The sequence below is a fragment of the Eleutherodactylus coqui genome, chromosome 7, assembly GCF_035609145.1.
Source record: "Eleutherodactylus coqui strain aEleCoq1 chromosome 7, aEleCoq1.hap1, whole genome shotgun sequence".
NCBI classification, from domain to species: Eukaryota; Metazoa; Chordata; class Amphibia; order Anura; family Eleutherodactylidae; genus Eleutherodactylus; species Eleutherodactylus coqui.
In genome coordinates, this window is record NC_089843.1 from 214,168,527 (window position 1) to 214,190,496 (window position 21,970).

The window sequence follows — 21,970 nt, forward strand, 5'->3', positions numbered from 1 at the left end:
TCTAGGTATTGCAAATCAGCCATTTTTAAATTTTTTTGCAAGTCATTTTTAAATTTTTTGCAACAAGGTTCTAATCTTTTTCAAATAGAATACCAGCCTGATTGTCTAGCAGTGATGCAACAAGAAAATTTAAGTTTAAAAAAAAAAAAAAAGTTACTCAAAGCCCTTGTTAATAATGCATATTTTGAGTTGTTTTTTATAGATGGTACCCAGGGTGATGGACGACTCCACACTGGATATACGGTGGTTACACAACAAGATGTCCTAAAAAGCAGAATGTCTCCGCATGTCGCAGTACAAGAAGCGGAATTAAAAGCACTCACGGAGGCGTGTAGAGTGGAGGAAGGTAAGACGGCAAACATTTACACTGACTCCCGGTATGCATTTGGCATAGCTCATGATTACGGCCCAACATGGAAGGCCAGACAGTTTTTTACCACAGCAGGACAGCCAATTAAGAATGTTGCAGCGGTGCAGAGTCTCATGGAGGCCCTACTTCTACCTGACAAAGTGGAAAGCTCACACCAATTCCTACACCGGAGAAGCAAGAGGCAACGCCATCACAGACCACACAGCAAAAGCAGCGGCCCTCAAGCCGTGGAAGACAGAAGAAAAGAAGAATTTGACTAAACTTGGACTTTGATAAAAATCTTGGACTTTGATTATAACTTTGGACTTTGACTAAAACGACAAATGGACTAAAAAGGGACGGCGTATGGTGAACAGTCAACAGAACTTGCTTACCATAGTCCCTGTGCCCAATGATGGCCCAGCTGACGCACGGAAAGACGCACCTCTTAAAGCAGTAATGATGACGACGCTTGAACAAGGACGGGTGGCTCCTTGGTTTTCTGTAGCTGCTGCATCATTTGTCCAGTTTTGCATGATCTTTGCCGTAAAGCAACAGGGCAGAAGTAAAATTTGCCACATCACACTTGCCTAGACCACTCTACCCATTTCAGGGATTGCAAATTGGCTACACTCAGCTACCACTTGTTGGGAAGCATGAAAATGTGCTTGTTGTTGATTTCTTTTCAGGTTGGAGACCTACCCTGTTACCAAAGTAAATAAGCAGGTAATCGCACAGAAGCTCATGAATGAGGTAATCCGCAGATATGGGGTACCGGAAGTGATTGAGTCAAACAAAGGTACACACTTCACAGGTGAAATAATGCAATACATCATGTCTGTTTTGGGTATATTCCAGGCTTTTCACACACCCTACCTTCCGCGGAGTAGGGGGAAAGTAGATACAAAAGACAATGGAGGAAAATGGTAAAATTTTGAATTGAGTGTTTTCCATTAGTTTTTCTTTTTTCCAGGAGGATACATGCCACAGTATCAGAGTTTGGGAAATGATTTTCTTGTTAATGTTGTCCTAGGCCTCTCTAAGGAATTGTTAGTAATGCATTCTGTAGTCTGCTTTTCTCTCAGGTCCTACAGATGAGTGTCACAATCTGAAACCAGGTGACAGGGTCTATGTAAAAAAGTTTGAGAGACAAACCCTGTTTAAAGGTCCTTACCAGATGTTGTTCACCCAACTGCAGTCAAGCTCGAAGGAAAACCCACTTGGATCCACACTTTGCACTGAAAAAACTAATGATCCTGTATATCCTTTACATGCTATAATTTGGTACAATTCCTCTAACACACACCTTTGACTACTGTACACTAGCCCCCTGTTTCAGAACAAATTAGTATAATGAAATGTGCAATAAGCCTACACTGAGGGTGAGAATCCAACACCGCATCGTGCTAGGAGAGACATTGACACTCCAGGTGGTAACTTTGATCCACATGTACACATAGATACAATAGGAGTGCCAAGGGGGGTGCCAGATTAATTTAATTCTAGAGATCAGGTTAAAGCAGGTTTTGAGTCCTTATTTGCTATTGTCACTGTTGATAATAATGTAGATTAGATGAATTATATCTATTACAATCAGCAGAGGTTTGTAAACTACACTAGAGATGCTTTTGCAAGGGTTAGCTGACCAGTTAGGGCCCACTGCATCCATGGCGTTCCAAAATAGAGTGGCCCTGGATATGATTTTAGCAGAAAGAGGTGGGGTATGTAATTTCCTGTATGTGTATTTTCCCTTTGATCAAAAAGAGTATGAGTATGAGTAATGTGACACCAAAATTTCCCTTGTTTGAAAAAAGATGAAGAGCCAGTTCCGATAATGCCAACCACGTACGTTACCAGAAGAATGGAGAGATGGACTAGTACTGCGCCTGCCTCAGTCTCATAAGATGGACTGTCAGTGGACTTCCCATTTGCCTAGGGAAAGTGCAGAAGACCTTAGGTTCCGGCGAGGGCACACCCTGTGGGGTGTTAACTCGTACAGATAGAGGGTATGGATGCCCGGAAATAAGCCCAGGGAATCCATGGCCTCCTTCTGAGGTGAGGTAGGGATCCCTCCCTTTTAGGAGTAGGGACTTACGGGCAGTGGAGAAACCCTGACGCAAGGGAGAGACGACCGAGGAAGAGTGCAAGGTCTGATGCTTGATCTCCATATTAAGTTTTTTAGGGGGGTTTGTGAGGGTATATATATATATTGCCATATGTTCTTTATATTTTTATACCTATATGCAAGTTTTATTCAATTCCAAATGAGAAAAAACTTTAATACTTCGCCTTACATCAGATATCCCAAGGCTGAGAGAGATGTTCTAAGAAATTCAGAGAAGATACGGAACCAGACAAGGCCGCATGTACTTGGCCGATTTCCCAGAAGCGCTGGAACAAGATATCAAGATGTTCAAATGTACATGACTGTTATATGATTTTCACTGTCTCAGTCCGCAAATCCGGACTGCCCATATATGATTATGAGCCCATCACCCCCTAGTGGTGAGAGGGCAGAGGGTATAAGATCTCATGTAATCTGTAATAAAGGGCGCAGTTTTTTCTCCCGTGTGAGAAACTATACCAGACCTCTGTGTGGTGTCTCTTCTTACCGCCGGCAGCGGGGCAAGTGGGGTGGGCCCGATTGGTGTTGCACTTAGAATTTTAACCCTCATAGCAGGGACACTACATCTCCCTGATGACACATTGGGTGATTTTGGTGGAGGCTGGGACCGAGTCAGAGCCTGGGACCGCTCATACGCTACCCACACCGAGGATGGTGGGTCCTACCTCATTGATGGTTTCTACGTGGTATTATGCCACCTCCTCCAAACCTTCCCCTCCTCCGACACCTCCACCTCTCAATTAAGAAGTGTGAGCATGTCGCCAGCAGTCGGTAGCGCGCGGTGGTGGGGAAGCGTCAGCAAGCCATGCTGAAGCTAATCAGCTTAGGTGACAAGAGACCCACCACCACAGAGCTGTTACAGGGTTTGACGTAGCAGACCGATCTCTAGCTTTCGCTGCTAAGCCTCCAACCGGGCATAGTCGTGTGTGACAATGGCCGAAACCTGGTGGCGGCTCTGCAGCTTTGCAGTCTCACACACGTGCCATGCCTGGCCCATGTGTTCCATCTGGTGATTCAGTGCTTTCTGAAAAACTGCCACCAATTGCCAGACCTGCTCGGCAAGGTGCGCCTCATCTGCGCACATTTCTGCAAGTCCACCACGGATGCTGCCACCCTGAGGACACTGCAACATTGCTTCCATCTGCCAGAGCACTGACTGCTGTGCGACATGCCCACACGCTGGAATTCTACACTGCACATGTTGGCCAGGCTTTGCAAGCAGTGTAGAGCAATTGTAGAATACCAGCTGCAACATGGCCGGCAGAGTGGTAGTCTGCCTCCACAGTTCTTCACAGAGGAGTGGGCAAGGATGGCAGACATCTGTCAGGTCCTCAGAAACTTTGAGGAGTCTACACAAATGGTGACCGGCGATGCGGCCATTATTAACGTTACCATCCCGCTGCTTTGCCTGCTGAGAATTTTGCTGCTAAGCATAAAGGCCGATGATTTTTGGTTAGAACAGGAGATTGGGGGTGACAGTATGTCGCTTGATAGCCAGACCACCCTCCCGTCTGTTTCTCAGCGCGTTTTGGAGGAGGAGAAGGAGGGGAGGGGGAAGATAAGGTGGGGGAAGAGACTGCTGCCCACACTGCAGAGTGTACCCATGTTACTTCCCTCTCATCTGTTCAGCGTCTATGGGCTACAGAGGAGGAGGATCATGGAAGTCATCCTCCTAGTGAGGACAGTGATGTCTTGCATTCTGGGACCCTGGCACATATGGCTGACTTCATGTTAAGCTGCCTTTCCCATGACTGGCGCATTAGACACTTTCTGGCCAACACGGATTACTGGGTGCACAACCAATGGTATAAGGAGAACCTCTGCTCCATACAACTATTGGGTGTCAAAGCTGGACATGTGGCACGAATTTGCGCTGTATGCCCTGGAGGTACTGGCCTGCCCTGCCGCTAGCGTCTTATCAGAGAGGGTGTTTAGTACTGCTGGGGGACTAATCACGGATATGCGTACCCGCCTGTCAACTGACAGTGCCGACATGCTTACACTCATTAAGATGAACAAAGGCAGGATTTCCCCAGATTTCTCTTCTCCACCGGTGGAAAGCAGCAGATCATAAAGATTCTTTTAGCTGCAACCGGAGAAATATGCATCCTCTATCACCCCAAAAAAGGGGAGAAATAGCTTGGTCTATCCCTCTCGGATTTTACTCCTCCTCCTAAAACAGCATGTCATCATACTGAATAGACAATTTTTTTGAGGGCCAAAAGGCTCTGTTGAAACTATTATTTTGGAAGGCTGCCTCCAGGCCCTTTCAGCTGTATCTTGAAAAAAATTTTCTGGGTTTCACCTGCACTGTGGGTACACCAATTTTTATGTGGTTTGCTTATACTCTTAGCAAACTGATTTTTCCGGGCTTTGCCTCTACTCTTGTTAAACACATTTTTTCAGGTGTTTGTTCGCCTTTACTTTTGGTGCACCAATTTTTCAGGCCTTTGCCTATACTCTTACCAAACTAATTTTTACGGGCTTCGCCTATACTCTTGGTAAACAAAGTTTTTCAGGTGCTTGCCTATACTCTTGCTACAGAAATGTTTCAGGGGTTCGCCTATATTCTTGGTACACCAATGTTTCAGGGGTTCGCCTAATTTTTCTGTGGGCCAAAAGGCTCTGTTAAAACCAATTTTTTTGGAGGGCTGCCTCCATGCTCTGTTACAAATGAAGAAACAACAAGCTCTATCTTTAAAAAATGTTTATGGGTTTCACCTGCCCTCGGGGTAAACCAATTTTTCAGAGGTACACTTTTACTCTTGGTACACCAATTTTTCGGGCCTTCGCCTATACTCTTAGCAAATTAATTTTTCCGGGCTTTGCCTATACTCTTGGTAAACAAAGTTTTCAGTTGTTCGCCTATACTCCTGCTACACCAATTTTCCAGGGTTCTCCTGTACTCTTTGTACACCAAAGTTTTAGGGGTTCGCGTATACTCTTGGTACACAAATTTTTCAGGGTTTCGCCAATACTCTTGGTAAACCAATTTTTCAGGGGTACGCGTATACTCTTGGTACACCAATGTCTCAGGGGTTAGCCTATACTCCGTACACAAATGTTTGAGGGGATTGCCTATACTCTTGCTCCAAATATGTTTCACGGGCTCGCCTGTACTATTGCTACAGAAAGGTTTGAGGGATTCGCCTATACGCTAGCTACATAAAGGTTTGAGGGGTTTGCCTATACGCATGCTATAGAAATGTTTCTTCATGTTTAATACTGTCTATGGGTTTCATGGGTTCGCCTATGCTGTGGGTGCACAAAGGCTTCCCGTAGCGGTGTTCAGCTATCTGGCACAAATACACTGAATGACTTGGGTAGGGTACAGAAGGGTTTCCCATTGTGTTGCTCAGCTTTCTGACACATACACAGAATGAATTGTGTGGGTTCACATGGGTTTTCCATAGCAATGTAACTGACAGCACATTGGGTCAACCAGGTGGAGGCTGGGGACGAGTCTGACTCTGGGCCCACTCACGTGCTTCCCACACAGAGGATTGCGAGTCCCACCTTGGTCACGGTTTCTCTGGCTTATTATGCCTCCTCCTCCTCCTACTTGGGGTCTGGGGATCAGTGCTGGTCAACATGTATTTGCTCTCGTGATATCACAGTTATCCGAGACACTGGTTTGGACCAATCAAAAGAAGCGTAACTGATTTAATGAGACGTTCACAGCAGTAGTAGCATCTGAGTCTGCTTTATGCCCACAATTGTTGAGAGTGTGGGCAGAGGTCCTGGGCGGGGTGCAACTGTGCCAGGTTTGTTCAGTGGAATTTCTTTATGGTTCATCCAGTCTTTGGAGCGATGAAAGGAACTGCAACTGACGGCACATTGAGTCAACCAGGTGGAGGCTGGGACCGAGTCTGACCCTGGGCACACTCATGTGCTTCCCACACAGAGGATTGCGGGTCCTACCTCAGTCACGGTTTCTCAGGCTTATTATGCCTCCTCCTCCTTGGGGTCTGGGGATCAGCGCTGGTCGACATGTATTTGCTCTCATGTTACCACAGTTATCTGAGACACTGGTGTGGACCAATCAAAAGAAGTGTAACTGATTTAATGAGACATTCACAGCAGTACTAGCATCCTAGTCTGCTTTATGCCCACGTTTGTTGTGCCTACTAGTGCGCACTAGGCTTTTGCAAGCATTCCGGCTGTATAACAGGTCAACTCATTGTACACTCCCTGTTTTTAGATGTCCACTGATGTATAATGCCCTGAGTGGTAAACAGCCGGATTGGTTTAGGTGTAATAAACGCATGCATCCCCGGGGGTCTGTGCTGGTCGGCATGTATTATCTCTCATGTTACAACTTACCACAGTTATCCGAGATACTGGATGGGAGCATTCACAGGAAGCGTGACTGATTTAATGAGACTTTCACAGGGTCCCTGTATACCTGTGGTGCCAACTTTTGCGACACCACCTGCTTCAAATCAATCTTTGGTTTTAGTATGCACTGCTGCATTGTGATGTGTAGAAGTACTGGCATCTGAGTCCCCTTTATGGCCACGTCTGCAGCTCCTGACAATTTTGTGACGGAGGTGGCACAGGATTGGAATTATGATTGTACAATAATTTATCAGCAATTCTCGTCAGCATTGTGTCGCCCACAATTTCAAAGAGGGTTGCTGCCAGACCCTGCCAACCCTCTGCAGTGTGTGTCTCCAGTTCCTCCTCATCCAAAATGCACTTATAAATAGACATGAGGTCGGTGTGGCTATCAAGCGAGCATGTGGCATGAGGGCAGCTGAGCGCTGTGCAGGGAAAATTTTGTGTGCGCTGTGGACGCAGGCTCGTGCAGGGGATTGAACAGCAATGCCAGCATGTAACCCAGCAGAAGAGGCAATGGTGTCACCCGCAGGTGGGGATTGGCCTTCGTTGCACCTAGTGTGTTGCTTAGCTAATATGTGCCAGCGCATGTGCGTTGCTTCTTACAGTCTGTCACGCAAATTGTTAGGAGGGTGACCGCCAGGCTCTTGCCGACAATTTGGCTTAATAGAGCAACCTGGGAGCCTCAAATGCACCTATGCATGCTGCCCCTGCCGTTCCCTATCCGATTCTGTGTTGTTTTCATGACTTTTTTGATGTTTTTAGGTGTTTCACACAACCTCCCCTATGCGGAGCATCGGTCAGCTTGAAAAATGCTCGAGTCTCCCATAGACTTCAATGGTGTTCATTACTTGAAACGAGCTCTCGAGCATTACGAAAAGTTCAACTTGAGTAATGAGCAGCCGAGCATTTTGGTGTTCGCTCATCTTTAGTCGTGCCAAGAGTCGATTTCTTTAGCACTGGGTATATGATGGTGCGTTTGTAAGAAGAGGGAAAGATGCCAGAGGTCAAGTTGGTAACTGGGGACAGCCCACTAATGGAGGTTCTGAAATCACGTGGCACTGTCTAAGAATTCAGCCCCATGTACTAAGTAATGTTTTTAAGAGAGATGAAGCTCCCATTCTCTCCCAATCCAGTCCCTGAGGAATTCAGAAAGCCCCTTCTATCTGAAAATGATTTAGATCTTGTTCAAAACTACTACCATAGCTTAGTTGCAGAGTGGTGAAAGAAATCTAGAATGAATTTACCTATGTTGACCTTATGATAAAGTTTATTATTAGTTAGTCTGCACCTCTTGCCCTTTTAAGTCTGGTTATATATATATATATATATGTATATATATATATATATATATATATATATATATATATATATATATATATATATATATACATATATATATATATATATATATATATATATAGTGAAAGCCCTCACTGACTGACTCGTCATGAATTCTCTAACTTACCGATGTTGCACAAACATGAAATTTGGGATGATCATTCTTTAGGTCCTAAATATGAAAAATAAAGGGGTCAGAGCTTGAAATTCAATGCTTAGTGAAAAGTATTTGTAATGTAGCAAATATAATTATCTTACTTCCCGGTGTCGTACAAACATCAAATTTAACAGGAGCTTTCTTTAGAACCTAAGTAGAAGTAAATGGGTCACAACTCGAAAATTCAATGCTCAGTGAAAAAGTATTGGTACCCATGTGTAATGTACCAAATCTAATTCTCTAACATCCCGATGTCATACAAACATGAAATTTGGGATGATCATTCTTTAGGTCCTAAATAGGAAAAGTAAAGGGGTCACAATTCAAAAACCCAATGCTAAGTGCGAAAGTATTGGCACCCCTGTATAATGAACCAAATCTAATTCTCTAACTTGCTGATGTCATACAAGCATGAAATTTGACTGGAGCATTCTTTAGGTCCTACATAGGAAAAGTAAAGGGGTCACAACTCAATTATTCAATGCTAATTGCAAAAGTAAGTGCACCCATATATAATATAACTTCCCGGTGTCGTAAAATCGTGAAATTTAGCGCAAGCATTCTTTTGGTCCGAAATGAGGAGAGTGGGAGGGGTGGCACATTCTGCAGTGGGACATCGGTACATGCAGCCTGCGGAGAATCTAATGCTCCTCTATGTGTATGCAAATTTTATTCCTCAGTTACTCTAAAGTAACCTTGACCTCATAAAATTTTCAGTGCAAAGAACACGTAAACACCAGTATCAAATTAAGTCAGGCGAGGCCGGGTATATCAGCTAGTCTATATATGCATAAAGGTGAATGCCCTCACACACTGACTCGCTGATTAAGTCGCCACTAATTCTCTTACTTCCCCATGTTGTACAAATATGAAATTTGGGATACTCATTCTTTATGTCCTAAATAGAAAAGGTAAAGGGGTCACAATTCGAAAATTCAATGCTAAGTGAAAAAGTATTGACGCCCCTGTGCAATGGACCAAATGTAATTCCCTAACTTCCCGATGTTGTAAAAACATGAAATTTGTCAGGAGAATTTTTTAGGTCCTAAGTAGGAAAAGTAAAGGGGTCACAACTTAAAAAATTTAATGCTAAGTGCAAAAGGATTGGCGCCCCTGTGTAATGTACAAAATCTAATTCTCTAACTTCCTGATGTCGTACAAACATGAAATTTAGGATGATGACTCTAAGTAGGAAAAGTAAGGGGTCACAACTTGAAAATTCAATGCTAAGTGCAAACGTATTGGCGCCCCTGTGCAATGTACCAAATCTAATTCTCTTACTTTCTGATGTCGTACAAACATGAAATTTGGGATGATCATTCTTTAGGTCCTAAATAAGAAAAGTAAAGAGGTCACAACTTGATTATTCAATGCTAAGTGCAAAAGAATTTACACCCCTATGTAATGTAACTTCCCGGTGTTCTACAAACATGAAATGTAGCACAAGCCTTCTTCTTTAGATCCTAGATTGGAAAAGTAAAGGGGTCATGACTTGATTATTCAATGCTATGTGCAAAAGAACTGCCACTCCTATAACTTCCCGGTGTCGAGCAAACATTAAATTTGGCACAACCATTCTTTAGGTTCTAAATTGGAAAAGTAAAGGGGTCACAACTCAATTATTCAATGCTAAGTGCAGAAGTAAGTGCACCCCTATATAATGTAACTTCTTGGTGTCGTACAAGCATGAAATATGGCGCAAGCATTCTTCAGGTCCTAAATGAGGAGGGTGGGATGGGTGGCAAATTCTGCATAGGGACATCCATACATGCAGCATGAGGAGAATCTTATGCTCCTGTATGTGTATACATATTTTATTCTTCGGATACTCTAAGGTAACCTTGTCTTCATAAAATTTTCCATGCAAACATGTAAACACCTGTATAAAATTAACTCGGGCGAGGTATATCGGCTAGTATGTTATGACTGCGGCATGTTAGTGATTCTCACCAGCTAAATTTGATGTTAACTTTCTTGAGCTTTGTAAAATACTATGTGAGTATAAAGGATTTTGGTCAGAATATCAATTTTGAGTGCATTCATTTTTCCAACCCAGGATAGCGGACATTTTTGCTATACTTTAAGTTCTGACTCAGTATAAGAATTTAGATCAAAAATTTGATCTGGGCATGCTGAAATCTGAGTTCCTAAATATCTTTGGGAGGACCCCTTTCACTGAAAGGGGAATAGTTCTTGGAGGTGTTTGGCTTCATCTGGAGGGACTAGATATACTTAGTCTTTCTGATTTTTGTGTTTACTTTAAAATTACTAAGTCTGCTGTATGTAGCAAATTCCTGTAAAATCACAGGAAGGCATATTGTAGGATTTGGGACATATATTTGAAGATCATCTGCAAAAAAAGGATAGTTTCTGCGTCTGTTTCCCTATAGTTACTCTTTTGACCAAAATATCATGTCTGAGGACGTTGGCTAAAGATTCTATCACTAATATATATGTCTGAGGACGTTGGCTAAAGATTCTATCACTAATATATATATATATCTATATATATATAGTGATAAGGGGCACTACTGTCTCTGTTAGGAAGAAGGTCTGGATCAGAGTCCTCAGGTTGTGGCCAACTCAGCAGGAATAATGTAGTGAATGGGAAGCCCGAGTCATACACAGAGCAGCAGGTACAGCAAGGCAGCAGGCAGATACATAGTCAATGGGAAATTAGGGTCAGTCACAGAGCAGCAAGTACAGAAAAGCAGCAGGCAGAAACATACAGGAGCTTAGCTAAAGGCTCAATAATCATGCAAGGGAGGTGTGCCAGGACCAGGTTTAAAAAGCTAGACTAGTTAATGAAAACTAGGTGGAGTCTCCTCAGGAACAGAAGCTGGAGCAAGGAACCAAGACAAAGTTCAGCAGAAAATCTGTCCACAAGAGGAATAGCTCCCCAGAAAAAGTCCTTGCCTGCGACACAGGAACTCGAAGGTTCAAGTCTTAACAGTCTTGTTCCATTTCTGACCAGGTGGGGGGTAATAGATGCCCATTGACTCATAATTGTGCTGATGCGTTATGGCAGAGATACATGATTCACTGCTGTGAATTATTTCATTTATGTCATATTGTGCGCAATCGTATGTCCAACTCATCCATTGCTTTACTCCATCTGAATTTGATTGCTCTGCCTTGCCTCTCCTGAATCTGCTGTGAATTCTTTTATTTATGTCATATTGTGCGCAATGGTATGTCCCATTGCTTTATATAAACTGATTTGACTCTATTTGTTATCATATGTATTTTCCTCATCACCTCCCCAAATAGCTTCCTCCCTGTCTCATATTAGTGTTGCTGGACACAGTTTGTTTATGTAAGAGGGTATTAACACCCCCCCCCCCCCACCCCCTCTTGTTCATTAGCCATCTAAAGGTGGGTCAGCTGGTTGACTAGTGAAATGTAACAAGCCACTCCCAGTTGAAGTCCTGTAGCCAGAACTTTAAAGCCAGTTCTACCCTCAATGCCTCACCAGAGGCTGCCTCACCTGATGTGTCCAGCACTAAGTGTCTAAAAACAAGTGTCTTATGCTGTCGAATGATGCAGTTATACAGCACAGTTCGACAGAGCAGGAGACAGGTAACATCCACAACTGTCCAAAGCCTGGAGGAAAATACTTTCCTCTTTGCACTAATCTCCATCACTATCCTCTTTTCAAGCCTTAACGCTTTCTTCCAACGCCCCCAGGCCCAACACACTCCATCCACATCAGCCCCTCCCACCTCTCCTCACCCACCTATGGCTCCCATGCACTTTTTAACTTCCTAAGATGCCTCCAACCCCCAAATACTGCAAAGAAACACCTCAGCCACCCACACAAATCCCCTAACCATGTGCTCACCCTTGCTACCCTGCTACTCCTAGCTGCAGGGGACATATCCCCCAACCCAGGCCCACCCCGTACTGCTCTCTACCAAAACGCCCCCTCTTCCCCATTCAAATGCACCCTATGGAACTCTCAATCTGCATGTAACAAACTCCCAACTATCCATGACCTCTTCACGGAAACCTGGATACAGCAGTCCAATTCTACCTCCCCCGCTGCATTGTCCTATGATGGCTTGCAGTTCTCCCACACCCCCAGATCGGATGACAGACGCGGCGGAGGAGTAGGCATCATCTTCTCGCCAAATTGTACCTTCCAGGTCATTCCCTCAGCTCCCTCGCTTACCTTACACTCCTTCGAAGTCCACACCCTGTAACTCTTCCGTCCACTGTCCCTGCGAGTCGCAGTTGTTTACCGCCCCCCCAGGTCCCACCCGCCTGTTCCTAGACCACTTCGCTGCCTGGCTCCCCCACTTCCTATCCTATGAAATCCCAACCCTCACCCTTTGGGATTTCAACATCCCTACTAACGACCCCAGTTCCTCATCTGCCTCCCGGCAGTTAACACTTACCTCCTCCCTTGGCTTATCACTAATCTCTTACTCCCCCACTCATAGAGATGGTAACACTCTCGATTTAGTTTTCCTCCGTCTCTGCTCTGCTTCTCACTTTACTAACTCCCCCTTCCACTCTCAGATCACAACCTTCTCTCTTTCTTCATCAGGCACCCTAGCATCTCCCCTGACCCTCCTATCTATCACACCTCTAGGAACCTCCAGTCCGTCCGCACTAAACAGTTTGCCGAAACTATTCAGTCCTCCCTATCCCCTATCTCTCTCCTCCCCTGCCCTAACCTGGCAGCCAAATACTACCACACCACCCTCAGCCATGCCCTGGATGAAGCGGCACCGCCCGTCACTCGAGCCGTCAAACGCAGACCACGGCAACCTTGGCTCACGTCCCAAACACGCTTCATCTGTCGGTGCTCTAGGTGCGCCGAGCGGTTGTGGAGAAAGTCAAAGCTGCCAGCAGACTTCACTTCAAATTCATGCTTAAAACTTATAACCTAGCCCTTCACCATGCCAAACAAGTTTATTTCACCACCCTTGTCTCCTCACTATCCCGCAACCCCAAACAACTCTTTGAGACATTTCACTCCCTCCTCAGCCCCAAAGAACAGGCCCCCGCGACAGACTTGACTGCTGGAGAACTAGCTGCCTATTTCAAAGAAAAAATCGACAAAATTCGTAAAGAAATCTCTGATAACTGCATGGTTAGCCCCAACCCAGTTTCATCAGCACTGCATCCAGCACCTACTCACTATCTACGTTAGAACTGACAGAGGAAGAAGTCTCCAGGCTCCTTTCTGCTGCCCGCCCCACCACCTGCGCTAGCGACCCTCTCCCTTCTCACCTCCTCCGGTCCCTTTCCCCAGCTCTCATTACTCACCTTACCACAATCTGCAACCTCTCTCTAACCTCTGGCACTTTCCCCTCCTCATTTAAACACTCCATCATATCCCCTCTGCTTAAAAAAACAACCCTGGACCCAACTGATGCTGCCAACTACCGACCTGTCTCAAACCTCCCCTTCATCTTCAAATTACTGGAACGCCTGGTCTACTCCCGCCTTACACGCTTTCTGTCTGACAACTCACTCCTCGACCCCCTCCAGTCTGGTTTCTGCTCTCTACACTCGACCGAAACTGCCCTTACAAAAGTAACAAATGACCTGATGACTACTAAGTCGAGAGATGACTACTCCCTACTAATCCTCCTTGACCTGTCTGCTGCATTTGACACTGTCGACCATGACCTCCTTCTCACTTTGCTCCGCTCTATTGGTCTAAAGGACACTGCTCTCTCCTGGTTCTCTTCCTACCTCTCTGACCGCTCTTTTAGTGTTTCCTTTGCTGGTTCTATCTCCGCTCCACTTCCTCTTGCTGTTGGGGTACCCCAGGGCTCGGTCCTTGGTCCCCTTCTCTTCTCTATCTATACTCCCCCAATTGGACAAACCATCCGCAAATTTGGCCTCCAATACCATCTCTACGCTGACAACATCCAACTATACACCTCCTCTCATGAGATTTCTGGACCATTCCTCCAAAATATCACCGACTGTCTGTCCGCTGTCTTTAACACTATGTCCTCTCTTTTTCTCAAACTAAACGTCTCTAAAACTGACCTTCTTGTCTTTCCACCTTCTAACCGACCTCCCCTCAACATCTCCATTCCAGTGTCTGGCACCATTATAACCCCCAGACGGCATGCCCGATGCCTTGGGGTCACACTGGACTCTGACCTTTCCTTTACCCCCCATATCAAATCTCTGGCCCAAACATGCCACATGCACCTCAGAAATATTGCTAAAATACGTCCGTTCCTAACCACGGACACACTAAAGACACTCGTGGTCGCCCTCATCCACTCCTGGCTTGACTACTACAACTCGCTACTCATCGGTCTCCCCCGTACTAGACTCGCTCCACTCAAATCCATACTAAATGCAGCAGCTAGGCTCATTTTTCTATCCAGTCATTACTCAGACGCCTCTGCATTATGCCAGTCGCTGCATTGGCTGCCCATCCACTGCAGAACTAAATTTAAACTCCTCTAACTCACTCACAAAGCTCTGCATGGCGCTGCGCCAGCATACATCGCCTCCCTCCTGTCAGTACACCACCCAGCCTGCTCACTCCGATCGGCTAACACACTTAGACTAAACACCCCTGTAATACGAACTTCACAGGCTCGCCTACAGGACTTTACCAGAGCAGTACCCATCCTCTGGAACGCTCTACCCCAAGACAATTCCCGATGCATGAAATTTCAGACGTGCCTTAAAAACGCACCTCTTCAGGGAAGCATACCAAATCTGATCTGCACATGAAATTTTCTACTGCCTGTGTTCCCCACCCCTTGCACCTCCTGTACCACCCCCAACCTATTTCTGTCTAACCAAATGTACCTCACATTGTAATTTTTGTATTGTTTTGCATTTATCCATGCCTGAAGCGCTGCGGAATAAGTTGGCGCTATACAAATAAAGATTATTATTATATTATTATTAGTATTCTTGGGCCTAGCCCTATTTATGTTAGGGTCATTTCCATAAAATCTCCTTTGATCCTGTCAACAGCCTTTTCTGCATCTATGGGTAGGATTTTAATGGTGTTTCGAGCCTCTCTACCCAAGATAAAACTAACCTGTTCCTCATGCATAAGGTGGGGAACATTTAGACTCAGTCATAGAGCTAGAGCTGTCATTTAAAAAAAACACTTAATATCATTATTAGGCCTCGGTCAGACAGGCGTTTTTTGCCGTGATTTGCGGATCGCATGACGGATGCGCATCCGCAAATCGCGTGACCGGGCCGAAACATCGCCCGAAAAATCTGCTGCTAGCAGCGTTTTCGGGGAGAAGGCCCCGATCAAAGGAGCGCTGTCCAACCCATTGCAATTCAATGGAGCCGGCAATACAGCCGACTCCATTGAAAGCAATGGGCTGCCGGCGTGCGCGGGATGAATTTTCGGGAAGGGCTTAAAAATATAAGCCCTTCCCTGAAAAGCATCCAAAAATGAGTAAAAATAAAAAATATATATATACTCACCTTGTCCGTGCAGCCGGAGTTCAGCCGCGGCCGGCCGGCAGTTCTCCTGAATTGCTCTGGGTAGTATTTAGCAGCCTGGGATTTAAAATCCCCGCCTGCTGAATGGGCTGCCTCTGATTGGTCACAGCCCTCACCAATCAGAGGCAGCTCTCACTCACCCATTCATGAATCCCCGGCTGCTGAATACTGAATACTACCCAGAGCAGTTCAGGAGAACTGCCGGCCGGCAGCGGCTGAACTCCGGCTGCACGGACAAGGTGAGTATATATATTTTTTTTATTTTTACACATTTTTGGATGCTTTTCAGGGAAGGGCTTATATTTTTAAGCCCTTCCCGAAAATTCATCCCGCGCTCGCTCGCAGCCCATTGTTTTCAATGGAGCCGGCTGTATTGCCGGCTCCATTGAATTCAATGGGCGAACATCATTCTTCTCTGTCACAGCTGTTACAGCTGTGGTAGAGGAGAATGATTTCTGTAGTACATGTTCTCAATGGGGTCGGCGCTGCTTCCACCGGCCCCATTGAGCGCATATAATAGAACACAAGGAATCGCAGATTGCAGATAGGCGCGATCTGCGATTTCTTGTATCCTATAATTTATCGGACAAGCGCATAAAAATCGCCCATGTGTCTGATACCATTGCAAAGCAATGGTTCTAAAAGATCGCAGATCGCATGCGCATGCGCAAATCGCGGGAAAAATCGCCCGTGTGACCGAGGCCTTAATGAGTGAGATCAGTCTATTGATACAGGAAAAATGAGTCTTTCCCCAATTTAGGAATAACATTTACGTGATCTCACAATGCTTGTGGGGGAAAAGGCCACCCCAGGAGACTGCATTAAATGCTTTTAGTAAGTGGTTTAAAAACCCGCTCCCCAAACACTTCATAGAATCTGAGGGTGAAACCAACAGGTCTGGCTTTTCCCAGTCTCTAAGGTTTTCCAGTCCTGTTTAAGTTCATCTGTGTAAAAGTCGCAATCAACTGCTGGTGTCTCATTCATGGGAATAGATCGAGAGAAATTAAGTTCTAGAAATTTGACAGTGTCATTTTCTTGGTGATTCTCGGGAGCATTAGTCGGCGAAGGTATACTGTATAATTTTTAATAATAGGGATGGAACTCTTCTAAGATTCCCTGAGGAGAGGATACTTTACCACCTACAGAGGAGTTAATGGAGAAGATATGGGATGAGATGAGAGAGGGTAAGGGGCCTTTGCCAGTAATTTCCACATCTATTCTGATATTCGTAATGTTTCGCCAACATCTTATCCCTAAAGCATAATATTTTCTGTTTAAGAATTGATAAGATTTCATCTCTGATGCCCGATTTTTCTGCCATAATGATGTCTGAGGGAAGTGATTTATTGGCTTCATCTTTAGTGTTTTGAGTTTGTATAAGTTTAGAGAGTCTAAGGGATCTAGCGTTTTTTAATCTTGTGCCAAGGGAAATAAATATCCCCCTAAGGACACACTTCAGTGCTTCCCATTAGAAAGGAGCTGAGGCAGGTCCTGACTGGTGATCATTTAAAAAGTTTGTAATTAGTGTTTTTAATATCTGACAAACATAGAGCATCCTTTTGTAAATTATCATTGAGATGCCAATTGGGGCTCTTGATATTTTGTGTCCAAAACCCTGGTGTTCCATTTACAGGCGCATGGTCAAACCATAAAAAAAATGTCCATAGAACACCTGGGGTCATAGTCTAATAAGCTATATGAGATAAAAAGGTGGTCTAGTTTAATATATGAATTGTATGCAAGGGAATGGAAGCTGTAGTCTTTAATGTTGGGATGAAGAATGCACCATAGATCAATTAGTTTTTAACTCACCAAAGCTTTCTTCAGTCTATGGGTTGCACATCTAGAGTCAGACCATCTGCCTGTCGAAGGATCTAAATCTGGATTAAACGTCATATTAAAATCACCCCCAAGGGTAATATGAGATCCTTCTGCAAAATCATCCAACCTCTTGAGAGCCCTGGTCCAAAAGAATCCTGTTCCTAATTAGAAAAAATAGAAATTAACGATTGTATCCAGTGGTCTCCTGCTGGGCTGAGTGTGATAAACCCCTCACTTGTGGAGATCCCGGTGACTCCTGCCTGCCTGCTCCCACGGGGGATGTTTAGAGGAGCCTGCTAGTGGTGAGTTCTCTCTCCCTTCTCTCTGTTCTGGGGACTCTGTTGAATTGATTTCCTTCTGTACTGCATGTGGAGTGCTGTTAGCAGCCATCCTAGGTGCAGGCATCTGACCGCTCTGTCTGGAACCAACTCCAAAGAAGTGAGGGATGGATCCAGAGTCCTCCTCTTCTGTTTCACTCTGTGTTAGTTGTTGCTTCCGACGGCCTATCTTGCCAAGTTGGTGCCATAATGTTGCCTATTAAGGCTTTAGATTGCCGGGGTTAGCAGGAGTGCTGTGTAAATGTGTCCTACTCTACCATCAGCCAAGCCATGCCCCCGGGATTGCACCCCCATGTATAAACACCTTACATCCCCTGTGTACAAAGTATGCTGAAGAGTGCAATATCGGCTGGATTTCTTAGCCCAATATCATGCTTGCCCGTCTGTTGGAAGCCTTACAGAATGCATTTTGTATGTGGTGCTTTGGATTACAGAGGATGACCTGTTAACTAACTGACTGAGAACAGTCGGCACAAAATGATTTTAGTTTTCTTCTGTGTTTTTCAGATCAGCTATGGAGCCTCCGACCCCTCATTATCTGATAGAATCCTCTATCCTCATGTTTTCCGAATGGTCCAGAATAACCACATCCACAATATGGCGATCAGCGAACTGTTGGAGCACTTTGGCTGGACCTGGGTTGGGATTTTAGTATCGGATAATGAAACTGGAGAGATTGAGCTGCAAATACTAATAAAGTACATGAGAGAGCGCGGGATCTGTGCCGCCTTCACCATAACACTTACAGGGGAAAATTATATCAGGATTTTACATGCTCTAAACAATCCACAAATCACCATCATTATAATGTGCGGGACCAACTCTGTTTATATAGAGAAATTAATAAAACATTATACATTTATGTTTTTAGATAAAACCCTCATTCTTTCACCATCCTGGATCCCTGAGACTTCTGAACAGTACTATCACTCAGTATATAATGGTACTCTAGTAGTGCAATTTTCATCACCTTTTCCAGGTCTGGAGGATATTATAAAAATATACAGGAAACTTGATGAAAAAAGCTACAATGAGAAATACTGGTTCTTATTAGAGGTTATAGGCAATATTAGTGCCATAGATTCCTTCATATTCGATGATGACATCAATGAAGAGGACACGTACGCTCAAATGTATACTGCACAACATCTGAAACAACTCCTCTTATTTGGGGTCGCCCCAAGACTGTATTCTGCAGTAGAAGTTCTGGCAAAAGCCCTACATGAAATGTTCTTATTTATAAAGGATGAATATGAAGAAAACTCAATAACTGGATTTATACACTACAGACGGAAGTTACAGCGCTGCATACAAATGATGACGTCCTCACCTGATCCCATGAGACCTTCATATTACTTTAATGAGCAGGGGGAAGCCGTACACCCATATAAGATAATAAACTGGTTACATATAGAAGAGGCCGTACATGAGGTTGAAGTAGGAAATTTTACTCCCTGGGCCGTCAGTGGTGAAAAGCTTTACATAAATCCGCAGGCTATAACATGGAAACACACACAGGAGGTGAGAAGAGTTATAGTATGTAGGTGATTAAGTAAATCTTGCCCGCCCTTTAACATCATTATATAGTTTACATTCTCTCATCATACATGTGTGTTTTGTCTTTGACATCCCAGTAGAGGTTCTTGTCTTTCGCTTCAGATCCCAGTATCTCGCTGCTCGGACCAATGTTCACCTGGAAGCAGGAAGAAGACAAGAGAAACAATCCATTCCTGCTGCTATGACTGCGACCCGTGTTCAGAAGGGGAGATATCCAATATAACAGGTATATGGTAGTATGAGCAGTAGGACTGAGTTATCAGTGGTGATGAGGACAATGATGCACTAAATGCTTTACATATGATAGAATGGTAGAGCTGGAAGGGACCTCCAGGGTCATCTGCTCAGTGCAGGATGGAAAATCTTCTTTTGTCCTTCATCTAAGGATAAGATTTATGTGTACATAATTCTTGTTTTGTCAATAGAGTAGCAAAGTAAGGCATTGTGTTAACTGAGACAGGAGTGTGTGATCACATCCAACAATCAGATAAGGCAAAAGTGGGGTGGCCTGGACATCGCCTCTATATGCCTTGACTTGTGGGCCTAAAATGCTTCACAGATGGTGATAGTTGAAGCAGTCAGAGTGGTGTAGAAAGAATAAACACCATCCCGATGCAGGGACATCAGATGCGTGCATGCATGGAATAAAGGCCAGGGAGCCGAGTGGGCCTCCAGAGCAAATAACAGTGGAAGTGGAAAGAAAGAAAAGATTCCTGTGCTCAGGGTAACCTCAGGAGGGAACACCTTGTCAAAAGGTCATACATGGGTATGGTCAAATGCAGTAACTTCTGAGGTCAGGTGAAGAGACTTGTCGGTAATGACTTGAAAAAGTGGAGTTTTATTGAACACGACAAAAACGTGCAATGCATTTCGGAGCTCTCACGGCTCCTTTCTTAACCCCTTAACCACCAGCCCATAGTGTTTTTACGTCCTCCCGAAGTGGGCTTTATTCTCTGAGGACGTAAAAACATGCTTCCTGCAGAGAATAATGCCCCTCGGGCTGTGGGGCTGACAGCATGGAGCTGTCATTCCGGGCTGTTCGGAGCCCCCCCCCCGGCATTGCGATCGGCGCTATGCAATGGATAGCGCCGATCGCAAAAAAAGTAAATAAAAGTGCAATAAAAGTTAAAGATTCAGCTGCTCTGATGGATCGGATCCATCGGAGCAGCTGAAATTACTCACCGAGGTCCGCCGGAAGACTCCCCGCTGTCCCGATGCTCCGGGCGCCGTAGCCGTCCTTCTGCGCATGCGCGCCAGGCGGCATTACGTCAGCCGCATGCGCAGAAGGCCCGGCGGCGCGGGAGACTTAAAATCTCCTGGCTCCCGGCTCCTGTAGGTAGCCGGGAGGCAGGAGATGTCAGCGGGGACCATGGTGAGCGCTCCCCGGTACCACGATCGTCTTTATCCAATGGATAACGACGATCGCGGAAAAGTGAAAAAAAGTGTAAAAAAAGAAAAGTTTCACCTCCCCTCATGGATCGGATCCATGAGGGGAGGTGAAAATACTCACCTCAGGTCCGCCGATGTCCTCCGGCCGGTGTCGGGACCCCCCGCTGGCTTCTGCGATGTGCATGCGCAGAAGCCGGCGAGCCCGGTAAATTCAAAATCTCCCTGCACCCGGCTGTCACAGATAGCCAAGTGCAGGGAGATATGACTGGGGACCGCTGTATGCGGTTTCCAGTCATATGATCACCGTCATCCATCAGATAACGGTGATCATATAAAGTTAAAAAGTAAAAAAAAGTTTAAAAAGTTAAAGTTTCATCTCCCCTTATGGATCGTATCCGTAATGGGGGATGAAATTACGTACCCAAGGTCCCGGATTTGTTCCCTGGTGGGATGTTGATACGCGGATCTTACCCCAGCTTCGGCGCATGCGCCCGTCAGCATGATGGCAGACGCATGCGCAAAAGTGAAAGATTGCCCAAGAAATATAAAATCTCCCTGCTGCTGGCTACAAAAGGTAGCCAAGAGCCAGGAGATGTCACGGGGAGCCGTGGTATGCGGTTACTGGTCACGTGATCGCCGTTATCCAATGCATAATGGCGATCACGTAAAAGTTCTTTAAAAAGTGGCAGTTTCATTTCCCCTCACCGATGCGATCGGTTGGGGGAGATGAAACATCTTCTCGGAGGCTTCCGCATTTGAATCCAGATGCGATTATCCTCCATGGACCCTTCCGGCTGCTGCGCATGCGCCCGCCGGCAAAATGCCGGACACATTCGCAGGAGCCGGGAAGCCCAGGAAATTTTAAATCTCCTTGCTCCCAGCGACCAACGGTCGCTGAGTGCTTGGAGCAGTGACCGGCGGCCTCGCTGAGTGGTCCCCGGTCACGTGATAAAGTAGCGATCTAACATTAGGCCGGTCACACATGACCGGAGAGGAATTACAGGTTCTGCATGCGCTTGATCAGCGGTAATCCACGGATCAATCGCATGCATTGGATTACACAATTCCCCCCAATTAGCGGGTCGGAATTACGTAATCCACTC

The 21,970-nt window shown here is 45.2% G+C and overlaps 1 protein-coding gene across 1 annotated transcript in view; it reads left to right on the top strand.

The window, feature by feature from the left end:
• Positions 1-21,970, top strand: part of LOC136573258 (vomeronasal type-2 receptor 26-like) — a 62,681-nt gene that overhangs the window by 25,076 nt on the left and 15,635 nt on the right. The window contains exons 2-4 of the mRNA XM_066574556.1: positions 13,303-13,408; positions 18,429-19,442; positions 19,581-19,704. Coding sequence (XP_066430653.1) covers positions 13,303-13,408; positions 18,429-19,442; positions 19,581-19,704 — 1,244 coding nt within the window. The remainder of the gene's footprint in view (positions 1-13,302; positions 13,409-18,428; positions 19,443-19,580; positions 19,705-21,970) is intronic.